Consider the following 11,889-nt stretch of genomic DNA (forward strand, 5'->3'; position numbering starts at 1 on the left):
CTTATGAAGATATGCACTTATGGAGCCCTGGTGGCGCAGTGGTTAAATGCCTGTACTGCAGCCATTCACTCAAAACCACAAGGTTGCGAGTTCAAGACCAGCAAAAGGGCCCAAGCTCGACTCAGGCTTGCATCCTTCCGAGGTCGCTAAAATGAGTACCCAGACTGTTGGGGGCAAATTAGCTTACTTGCTAATTAGCTTACTTGCTGTTCACCGCTATGATCTTTGGAATAGTGGTATATAAATAAAACAAATTAAATTATTATTATACAGATTAATGCTGTCTGCTGTATATTTCAGCAGTACACTTAACATTACATGAAGTTGCTATTGGTAGAAAAGATGACTTACTCTCTTTTGATCTATATAGGAGGATATTGGGCTTTTAACGAGGAGCAGAAATAATCTGTTTTACTTGGCCAATGTACTGAATGGTTTAGTCTGTATTTCATTAAGCCACAAGAGGTCACTCTTTCTATTTTAAATAAATACAGAAAATAATTTCACTGTTGTGTTCCTTCAAGTTGTTTCCGATTTATGGCGACCCTAAGTGAACTTATCATGGGGTTTTCTTGGCAAGATTTGTTCAGAGGAGTTTGCCATTGCCTTCCCCTGAGGCTGAGAGTATTTGACTTGCCCAGGGTCACCCAGAGGATTTTAGTATATGGTTCATAAAGCCAGCATGGTATAGTGGTTGAGTGTTGGACTACGACTCTGGAGACTGGGGTTCAAATCCTCACTTGAGCATAAAAATCCACTGGGTGACCTTGGGCAAGTAACACTCCCTCAGCCTCAGAGGATGGCAATGACAAACCCTCTCTGAAAAAACTTACCAGGAAAACTCTGTAATAGGGTTGCCATAAGTAAAAAAAAATGATATGGATGCACACAACAGCAAAAACAGTCATAAAATTAAAAGGGAAAACGCTTATAAAAATGGCCACTCGTGTTAACAGAAGATCTTGTAGTTATTGAATAAATGAAATTATTAACTTTCTTCACAGAGAACATTCAAATGTAAGGCATATATTCAACATTTTTCAGGTTGGAGAAGACTGATGTGAGCTTTCTATGTACATGTTAGATAGTGAAGATATCACATAAAAATGTGATACGCCTCTTGGGTTCCACTCCAGTATTGTTTAAATTTTTATTTAAACCTTTTTGAATGCCTTCAAGTCATCTCTGACTTACGGTAACCCTGTAGCATCTCTACAGTTTGGAACTTCACAGCATGTTTTAGCATTGAGACAGTTCCCAATTATCTGGTTTATCTTGTGTCCAATTTATATATTACCTGAATATGTATATATTTATAATTTCTTGTAAGCATCTTTTGTATAGTCAGTGGGCCCTTTCTCACTGCACAGTTACAGCACTATGATTCCACTTTAACTGCTATGTTGCCAGTATCTACATCACAGCAGTAGTGTAAACATGGACCCAGGATCCACAACACAGCAGTAATACAAACCTGTGCTAATTCAAAGGCATGGTTAGATCATATGATCGGCTTCCATGGAAGCAATTTCAGAAAAATGGTGGTGGAAATCATGTCCAGGTTGCATGATTGGGACTTGCCTGTTCTAATACTGTGACACTGAGCCTGCCTGAGCTGCTACATCACCAAGACAATATGTAGGTTGGACTTTTATTTTTAGGTCTGACCTGAATGTTAAGAGCTGTGACAGAAAACTTGTGGCAATGTTTCCACATAGCAGTAGTTTCATAGAGTTTTGACAGGTGAAAACTATGCACCACATGGTGCATGTTCCTGGAATGCTGAGATACATATATTTCACTAAAGGCTGCAATTTAATAAGTACAAATGGCTTTTAAACCAAGCCATATACAAGATAGTAGTCTTAATACAGTGGGCCCTCCACATTCGTTGGGATAGGGGTGTAAGGTCCCCATGAAAGTGAGAAAACTGCAAATAAAAAAACACTATTTTTTTTAACTGAGAGAACACCTGTCTATGAATCTCTAGGTCCACCAGTGCCCAATGTTTGTGTTCAATACCCACCAGAAGTTGATCATAGAATCTTGCTGGAAGCCCTACAAATGCCTAGAGACGTGTTTTGTCTAGGAATCTCTAGGTCCTCCTGCATAGCTCTGTGGTCAATCTGGCTGAGTCACACTGAGAACCTAGAGATTCTTCAACAGAACATACCAATCAAATCCACAAATAATGAAATCTTCAGAAGCCAAAGGTGCAAATGTGGGGGGGCCACCTGTATAATCAACATTTAAGTTTGGGTTGAGCAACTGCAGTGGGTCCAGGGACATGCAGACCTCTATAAATGTCAGAAAACCAGTAGATATAATAGTGGCAGCTGGGAATCAAATTAAGGTTTTGAAAAAGGTATAGTTTTTAAAAAGATGTTATAACAGTACGGTATGGTCCTGGAAACTATGTAAAAGACAAATTGATGCTTTTGAAGGCTTGAAAACCACAAAACAACCAGAGGAGCAGTTTTTTGCCAACCTCTAATTTAAGTGTCTTTCAAAAAAAGTAATAAATCCAAAATTAAAAAGGATTAATTTTATGTCATAAAAACCTGATGGATGTCGCTTGTTCTTATTTTTTTTAACTACTGTTTGCTTCCACATATTACAGGGTTACTTCAATTGCTGACAGACTTAATGTTGAATTTGCCCTGATTCACAAAGAAAGGAAGAAAGCCAATGAAGTAGATCGAATGGTTTTGGTTGGAGATGTGACAGATCGTGTAGCAATTCTTGTGGATGATATGGCGGACACCTGTGGCACAATATGCCATGCAGCAGATAAGTAAGTAATTACAGGAGAAGGGGGAGATGATAAAGAAAACAAAGCAAAAGGGTAGCAGAGTGATTTGTCAATTAAGGGTAATATTGTGGTTTAAGCCAGGGATGGGGAACTGTAGCAGGGCCACAGGGCCATATTCAGGCATCTGATAATATTTAGGGTCTGTACCTTTTTAATTTTTTATATATTTTTTTAAAAATGGCCATTTATAGCAGGGACTGGAGTGAGGGAAATTTTAGAAGGAAGTGGAAGTGTTTGCAGGTGAGGGATGAAATTTTAAGCTGGAGCATGGAGGGTAGGAGCATTTGCACAATATTGATTTGCCACAACAAGCTGAGCATTGTCTCTTCCAAGGCTTGTGGGGGTTGGCTCCAGTGACTGGAGGGTGCATACTTAATTTGCCAAATTGTTATTTTACTTGTGTCAGTTGACAACTGTGATCCATACACTAGTGTCTTTAAATACTACGCCAGTTTTGATCAAATCTGGAGGACCTGAGAGCCCTTCCAATTTGTTAAACAGCTATTCCGAGTGTTTCTTAATGGGACCTTCTCTAGCCATGCTATTTCTTGGATCAATAATGCCTCAGGTGCTGCCATGCTCTGACATGTAGATGGGAAATATAATTTAAGAGTTCTGAAAGGGTATATCTTCATTTCCCAGTTGCTGTGTTGATGTTTGCTGCACATATGGCATGAAAGAGAAACTCGGACAGTTCTATTCAAAGCTTTGCATAATGTTTTTGACTACATCTCCCAAAATGCCCAAGACAGCATGACTACTGGCTGTGCTGACTAGGGGTTTCTGGGGATTATAGTCCAAAATTAACTTCAGTAGACTGTGACTTTATGTAAGCTGTCTTTATTGTTATGTGCCTTGAAGTCAATTTTGGCATACAGCAGTCCTAGTAGAAAAATCTCCAAAAGCTTATGCTATCCCACAATTAGTCTTAAAGGTGCTATAAGATCCCTTTGCTTGCTAGCAATTCTGGTGTTTTCCTGACAAGATTTATTCAGAGGAAGAGGTTTGCATCTTCCTTCCTCTTAAAGAGAATGTGACTTCTCCAAGATCATCATCCAGTGAATTTCCATGGCTGAGTGGGAATACAAACCCTTGTCTTCTGGACACAACATAGAAACCATTACACCATGCTGGTCCAATATAAGCTGCCTTGCGACACAAGATTCATTTAAAAATGAAGTTCCATTAGACTGGCTTGTTCATTATGTGTAAATGCTACTGTATGCACTTTTTATTACCTTCACAAAGAAAGCCCCCCCCCCCCTCTCTTCTGATAGAAACCTCAGGGTCATTGTTGACAGAAATGTTTTTCTGGTCTTTTGCTTTATAGGCTGGTTTCTGCAGGAGCAACTAAAGTATATGCTATTCTCACTCATGGGATCTTCTCTGGCCCTGCAATTTCTCGGATTAATAATGCCGCATTTGAAGCAGTAGTTGTAACTAACACAATCCCACAGGAAGAAAAAATGAAACATTGTCCCAAGATTCAGGTACTGTGCTGTTTGATTGTGGTTGCTCCTCTTGATGTGTTGTATGTAGGAACATTATGTTCATTTGAGCTTCACAGGCTGCATGAACAAGCTACTGTAGGTGGGGTGGAAGATTGTTTTTATTTTATTTTTGTAAAAATTAGAGAGCATAAGGAAGTATGCATTATTATCATATTTTAAACATTTAAAATATTTTAATAAATTCTTTTCCAGTAAAGTTGTGGACTTAATCTAAAAATTGCTTTAGACCTCTGTTAAGCAAACTTGTAAAAATCCTTATTTGAAAAAAAAAAAGTCTGAGGAATTAATGCAGATAAGGCTTTCTCTCCCTTATCCAAAATTCTTACAACCAGAAGCATTATGGATTTTGGAATATTTGCATGCAATATATATATGTGTGTATCTTTGAGATGAGACCCAAGTCTGAACACGAAATTTATTTACATTTTGTGTATACCTTATAAACATAGCCTGAAGATAGTTTTATCCATACTATTTTAATAACTTTGTACCTGGAACAAAGTTTGTATGCACTGAACCATCAGAATGCAAAGGTGTCACTATCTGAGCCACCCATGTGGAAAATTTTAGATCATAGAAACATAGAGTTGGAAGAAACCACAAGGGCCATCCAGTCCAACCCCCTGCCAGGCAGGAAATCTCAATCAAAGTATCCCCAACAGATGGCCATCCAGCCTCTGTTTAAAGACCTCTAAGGAAGGAGACTCCACTACACTCCAAGGGAGTGTGTTCCATTGTTGAACAGCCCTTACTCTCAGGAAGTTCCTCCTAATGTTGAGGTGGAATCTCTTTTCCTGTAGCTTGCAGCCATTGCTCCGGGTCCTAGTCTCTGGAGCAGCAGAAAACAAGTTAGCTCCCTCCTCAATATGACATCCCTTCAAATATTTAAACAGGGCTATCATATCATCTCTTAACCTTCTCTTCTCCAGACTAAACATCCCCAGCTCCCTAAGTCGTTCCTCATAGGACATGGTTTCCAGACCCTTCACCATTTTAGTTGCCCTCCTTTGGACACGCTCCAGTTTCTCAATGTCCTTTTTAAATTGTGGTGCCCAGAACTGGACACAATTTTCCAGGTGGGGCCTGACCAGAGCAGAATAGAGTGGCACTATTACTTCCCTTGATCTAGACTCTGTACTTTTATTTATGCAGCCTAAATTTCCATTGGCCTTTTTAGCTACCGCATCACACTGTTGACTCATGTTCACTTTCTGGTCTACTTGGACTCCTAGATCCCTTTCACATTTTGGAGTGGTTTGGATTTCAGAGTTCTGGATAAGGGATACTCAACCTGTTTAAAATTAACATGACTTTTTCAAAATTTGTTTCCTAATCATAAACCCATAATGGATCAATGGCATTCAGAACATTTTCTCAAAAAGTTTCTGCACAATTTCCATTTCATATTTTCAGAATCTGGAAATGATTCATGGCTGACCCAACCTCAGTTCCACACGGTTTTTAAAATAAAATAAAAAAAAATCAAAATTAAATAAAGTAAGGAGTAAATAAGCCAGATATCTAAAGAAAGGGCAACCTGCTAACTAGATGGTTGGCCATTTATATGTAGAAGGGTCTACAGAGCCATTTCAGTGAAATAAACATCAGTTGTTATTCAGAGTATAGGGAATATGAATTCTGAGTGCCCCCTAGTGGTTAAAAGCAGGTCACTACATTGACGAGCATTGATGTTCTTCACTAATACCATAAAAGATAATTGTCTGACCTGGAAGCTATGCAGGTCTGCCCTGTTTAGTACTTGGATGGGAGGCTGCCAGTGAATACTAGATTGTTGTTGTTAATTGCCCAAGTTGACTTCAACTCATGGTGACCCTGTGGATGAGACCTCTCCAAGACCCCCTGTCCTTTACTGCTCTGCTCAGGTCCTGCAGGCTCAGGCCTGTGTTCTCTCTGACTGAGTGCATCCATCTGGCATATGGTCTTATTATTTTCCCCCTTTACCTTTCCTAGCATTATTGTCTTTTCTAATGATTCATGCCTTCTCATAAGGAGGCCAAATTATAACAGCCTCAGTTTAGTCATCATGGCTTCCAGGGAGAGTAGGGACGTGATCTGTTTGACAATCCTTATGTTTGTCTTCTTGGTATCCTCAGCACTCTTTTCCATCACATCTCAAATGAGTTTATTTTCTTTCTGGTCAGTTTCTTTACTGTTGAGTTCTCATACATGGTGATGGGGAATACGATGGATTGTACAATCATCACTTTGGCTTTCAAAATTCCTTCACAGCTGCCTTTTCCAATCCTAGTCTCTTTCTAATTTCTTGACTGCAGTCTCCCCTCTGCTCAGTGTTTGATACTGTTTCATAATGTTTGATACATTGCTACTACTCAAAGTTCCACACAGATACTGTAGGCTGTATTTCAGAGGAAGGAACTGGCCAAGCCGCCTCTGAGTGTTCTTTGCCTAAGAAAAAACTGTGAAATTCATGGAGTCACCATAAACAGATACCTTGAAGGCACATATACAAGCATACACTCACAAATTGAAGGCACATAACTCTGTGCTAGAACCTTGTTAAAGACATGAGACCTTTAAGGAAGAGGTTTTTGCATATTGCAAGTACTTAAAGTAGGTCTTTTGCTTCTGCCAGACATTTTATCCCTTTTCGTGTGAGACTTAATTTTAGTTTTATTTATTTGGTAAGTTATTGAGGGTTTTTTAAAAATAACAAACTCATATCGGGGTGTGTGAGTAAGTGATACATATAAGTAAGCATTTGCCTTTTTCTTTCTTTCTAGGTTATTGATATTTCTATGATTCTTGCTGAGGCAATCCGAAGAACACACAATGGTGAATCTGTGTCCTACCTGTTCAGTCACGTCCCGCTATAACTTCAAAACAGCTGTGGCATGCCACATCCAGCACCTCTATACCAAATAGTGCATCTCGTTTTAAAGATAATAAATGTCTATGACAGTTTCAGGTTGACTATGTGTACATTCCTTTTTCTATTATGGACAGTAACTACAATGAGAAAGAGAATACTATTTTTGGAAGGCCAAAGTTAGCTCAGGAGTTTGATCCTAATAGGACTTTGCTTGCTCAAAGTTATTGAACCTCTCACAGATCTTAACCTTATGCTGATATGCAGACTTTAAAAGATTTAAATGACTTGAGTATGTTCCCTTTTGAAGAAATCAATCTCTGTCATAAGCTATCAGATGTGCTATGGTAATTGTTTTAAACCTTCTTAAAAGTGGCCCAGAACAATGATTAACTGCCTTGTCTTCTCTCTGAAGAATCTGCTTTAAATGTTTCTTTTAAATAACTGGCACCTTGATCTATAGAAAAGTGTTTCATGGATTCTGAATTATGGCTATGATTGCATATCTTGCTATTGTAACTAGGTTAAACCATACAGAGTTCTTTCAAAAATGCAAATAAATAAACTGTAATAAGCATGTGAACTATTAACACCAACAGTATTTGGTGCACTACATTATATGTTATAGCAAAGGTGGGGAAAGTGCAGAATACCATTTTTATTTTTGCAATACCTCAAAGATCCCAGCCTCCAAAATTTAAAGCTGGTGTGTGTAAGTAAAAAGTTGCCTGAAAAGTGCCTAGACCGCCCATCTCTTGTATAGTCCTTAAATAAATTCCTCATAGTGATTGGAGTACCCCACTCCCAAATAACTAAATTTTGCCATCGATCCAGAAACTATAACTAGAAACTGCTTCCAGTAACTTATGAGTACAGTTTGGACTAATTTTCATCTGAAAATACAGTGGTGCATCTCACTTAGATGAGGTGGGGCAAAATTGGCTTCCATCACCATTGCTGCTGGTCTCTGTTTTAAAGAGTTTTTAAGTAAATTTCTCATAGTAATTCATTCTTGTAAGATATTTCTAAAAGACTCTTGGCAAGTCCCTGTTCTTTCCTTATCAGACTGGGATACTGTTCCTCTCCATACTGTTGGTTCTGAGGGTTTCTTTTCTCATTATTTTTATGCCAGAGGGGCCCTTTCATCACAGCAAGGTTTACTCTTACATGCCTGAGCTATATTGTTGGAGAAGAGCACATGTTCCTCTTGGATGCTGGAGGAAAGGCTTCAGTGGGGACATCCTAAGTAGTTTGGAGCTTTTACCATTACCTAAGTAATCTAACGTGCAAAAATTGAAAGAAGAGGATGTTGAAACTCTGATTTATTTTTTAATCTAATACTTCATTCTTGGGCTTTAGACAATAAAAGGGACCAATCATAAGCCCTCATAATCATCCACACATAATGTCGCCTATGTGTTAGGGAAGTCTGATTATTAAATGGTACTATCGTAGACTTCCTTCTCTTCTAGTGAGTCTGGACTTTTTTGTTTTTAAAGGTATCTTCTGTACCATGTTTTCATCGTGTAAAATGTAAGCATGATTTTGGTGTTGTTGTTTTTTCAAAAACCCAAATTCCCACAAGATCACATGTATTCTCAAAATCTTCCATCTGTAGGGGAACTGAAACAATCCTATAAATAATGTTTGTTGTATACATTTTTAACAGTTAACTGATTTTGAAACCAGTTGCTTAACATTTGCTAATCTAGCTGTCTAACTGATACATTTTGCAAGTAAGAATGAAATCTGTTTAAATCAAGTTGTTTGCAGTTCGCTAAAAGTTGCTTTTAACAAATGTGAGTTGTATCCATGGACAATAAAACAGTATCTTTATTAAAGATAATTGGTATGCTTTTTCATAGCCACCGTTACTTACAGTCTGACTTCCACTTAAGTATTCAGATCTATTTCTTTATTAGTACTGCTTTTAGTAATAAAAAGGCAGGAAAATTGAAAAGTACATAGTGTTTAAACTGAAAGCCTTTCAATCTAGATGCCTGCTTAATGAAACTGTTATCCTTTAACTCAGACTCTTATGTATCTCAACCCCCTTGAAGAAAAGGAAAAAAAATATTTGATGTAGCTGTCTCCAATGTTATTTCTGTCATCTTTTTAGTCACTATCAAAACCAAGTTGGCCTAGCTAAAAACATTTTGTGTTCTGGTGTTCCAAAAGACACCAGAAAAGATTTGCTCGTTATTGTGTTTTAAATTTCTCAATAAACTCAGCATTATTTTATAGGTTGGATGTGGTGTGTAGCTTTTGTACTTGCAACAGTGCTTTAGTTGTGTATTCCTGCATATTAGTGGGTTGGCCCAGATTACCCTTGTGGCCCCTTCCAAATCTAAGATTCCATGATGGTATGATTCGATTTTGTGCCACAGAGAAAATATGATTCTATGAAAAGCCTAGAATGGGATGTAAGTGGATATCTGTGAGCATTGTTTCAGTCACAGAAGCCATTTGGTACCAGAAAATGTTGAAGTCTGAAGAATTTGACACTGGGAACCTATGATATCTTTGTCTTGTCCAGATGCCATCATAAATTGCCACTCCAGTGGTAAATTATTCAGAGAACACAATTTTCCCCATTTTTGTATGGGCTAAAGCTGGATTTGGTCATACCTAGACATGGTGGATCCACTAGCCTATTAGCATGTACATGTCAGCACGCATACAATTTTGCATGTGATTCTGGGTTTTATATCTGATGTGCACGAACACCTCTGTTGCATACTACACTGTAAAAATATATGCCCAATCCTGCCAGCCCCAAAATTCATATAGCATTCCTCAGTTTTAGATAATATGCTGTCATCTGTGCATTGTAAGAACTTGGTATTGCATGTCTTCAGACAACGATCAACATGCATTTCTTAACTAGCTCTTCCGTATCATTGTGTATGTGAGCCAATACTTTTGACTTCTCAATAAACAAAGGTCTTCAGGTTGTATATATAACACCTCTATTACAAGGCTTTTCTTTCTCCATGGAATAAGTTCCTTTCACGTCGAAAAAAAGAATAAGCATGGCACTTTTTTTTCGGGAGGAGGGGGGTGGAACCAAAAAACATTTGGGCTCAAATTGCTTTGCTTAGTTTGCATTACGAAACATCCTCCAGCTGTGAAAATGTATATTAAATCAGATATGTGTTTGTCTTTTAAAATCAGCTTATTTTTTATATCTCTTGGTATTTGTCAGATTCATTTCCAATGATCATTGAATGCTTGTGAATTGTCCTGCCCATCCCCAACATGTTAAAACATGTGTAAACATGTCAGCCCTGATCAAGTGTTTGGAGCAGTATCAGTGTAGGTTTATTGCCCAGCCTTGAGATCATGATAGTTTCTGTTTACTCAGTAACAGTAATTTCCATTTTTCTACAGTATCTGCTCACATGTGGGGGTCAAATAATATGTAAGGCTACTATAAGATACAGCTTACCCCTCACATTTACATTTTAAATGCGTGTTTCTCTGTCATTTGAAATTGAATGGTCCATAGGGGCATTCCCTATGGGGCAGAAGGCATTAAAAGGAAATGTATGAACTGGAAATGTGACAGCAACACCTCATGAGGGAAACATATCCTCCTGCTGTATAGGCTGGACTTGATAAGGAAACAGCAGTAAGGAACAGTATGAGGAACACGTATGCTTAGTCCAGTGGTCGGGACCCTTTCATGGGGGTCGCCTAAGACCATTGGAAAACACCTTTTTAATTACAGTTATGAAGTAGCAATGAAAATAGTTTCATGGTTGGGGGTCACCACAACATAAGGAACTGTATTAAAGGGTCGCGGCATTAGGAAGATTGGGAACCAATGGCTTAGTCTATCCTGAAACAGAAGCGGTTTACCTTTTCCAAACATTCAATTTTTTCAATAGTGCTGCTGGGCCATTTTCCTTCCCCATTATTTCTTACTTCATTTGTCATTGCCATTTAATCCAATTAACTGTGCCAATCCATGTGGTAATTTTTGCCTTCAGCAAGGAATTCATTTTCACAATCATTGTCATCTTATGTGACATTCATTGAGTTCCCCTAGTCTACTGTAATACCTTTGAAACCAAGCCATTATTCTTGCTGTTTAGAGACTGACGTACAAGACTGCACACCTGCATGGGAAGGATGTTGGCCTCACTTATGAACTTCTCTACAATTAAGTTTCGTTTCACTGGGAATTGAAACTCAAGTGCTGTTGAATAGTTGACAATCCTCACTGTCAGATGTGGGTGCGGGTAACAGAGGAAGGGAATAAAATATTTAACAATATTAAATATAGTTACTTCAATAACTGAAGTAGAGATAGGAATTGCATGACTCTCCAGATCGTTTGTAAACTGCAAGTCCCAGCAACCCTATCATAGGCAATGAAGAGGAAGTGTAGGACCTGCATTCCAACATCTAGAGAGCTGCATGTTTCGCACTTCTGCTGTAAAGCTTCCTTTACTGCCTTGAACAAGTCACTTTTGTCTCAAGCTAATCAGCCCTTGCTGGCTGATGCTAATAAGAGTTTCACAGGTATTTTAGGAGAAGCAGTTGCATCTGAAATGTGTTGCAGTGTGTGGATTTCACAAAGCTGCAGGTTGTTGTGTGCCTTCACGTCATTCCTGACTTATGGTGATCATACGGTGAGCCCACAATGGGTTTTCTTGGCAAGATTTGTTCAAAGGGAGTTTGCAACTGCCGTCCCCCAAGGCTGAGAGTATGTC

At 38.5% G+C, this 11,889-nt stretch overlaps 1 protein-coding gene across 2 annotated transcripts in view; it reads left to right on the top strand.

Annotated features, from left to right (window-relative positions):
• Positions 1 to 9,412, top strand: part of PRPS2 (phosphoribosyl pyrophosphate synthetase 2) — a 42,382-nt gene extending 32,970 nt beyond the window's left edge. For both annotated transcript variants that reach the window (XM_089511622.1, XM_089511621.1), the window contains exons 5-7: positions 2,621 to 2,794; positions 4,143 to 4,302; positions 7,086 to 9,412. In XM_089511622.1, the coding sequence (XP_089367748.1) occupies positions 2,621 to 2,794; positions 4,143 to 4,302; positions 7,086 to 7,178 (427 nt within the window). In that variant the 3' untranslated portion in view covers positions 7,179 to 9,412. The remainder of the gene's footprint in view (positions 1 to 2,620; positions 2,795 to 4,142; positions 4,303 to 7,085) is intronic.
• The last annotated feature ends 2,477 nt before the right edge of the window (positions 9,413 to 11,889 follow it).

Source organism: Sceloporus occidentalis, unplaced genomic scaffold, assembly GCF_023333645.1.
Source record: "Sceloporus occidentalis isolate IW3139 unplaced genomic scaffold, rSceOcc1.0.p SCAF_2, whole genome shotgun sequence".
Lineage (NCBI taxonomy): Eukaryota > Metazoa > Chordata > Lepidosauria > Squamata > Phrynosomatidae > Sceloporus > Sceloporus occidentalis.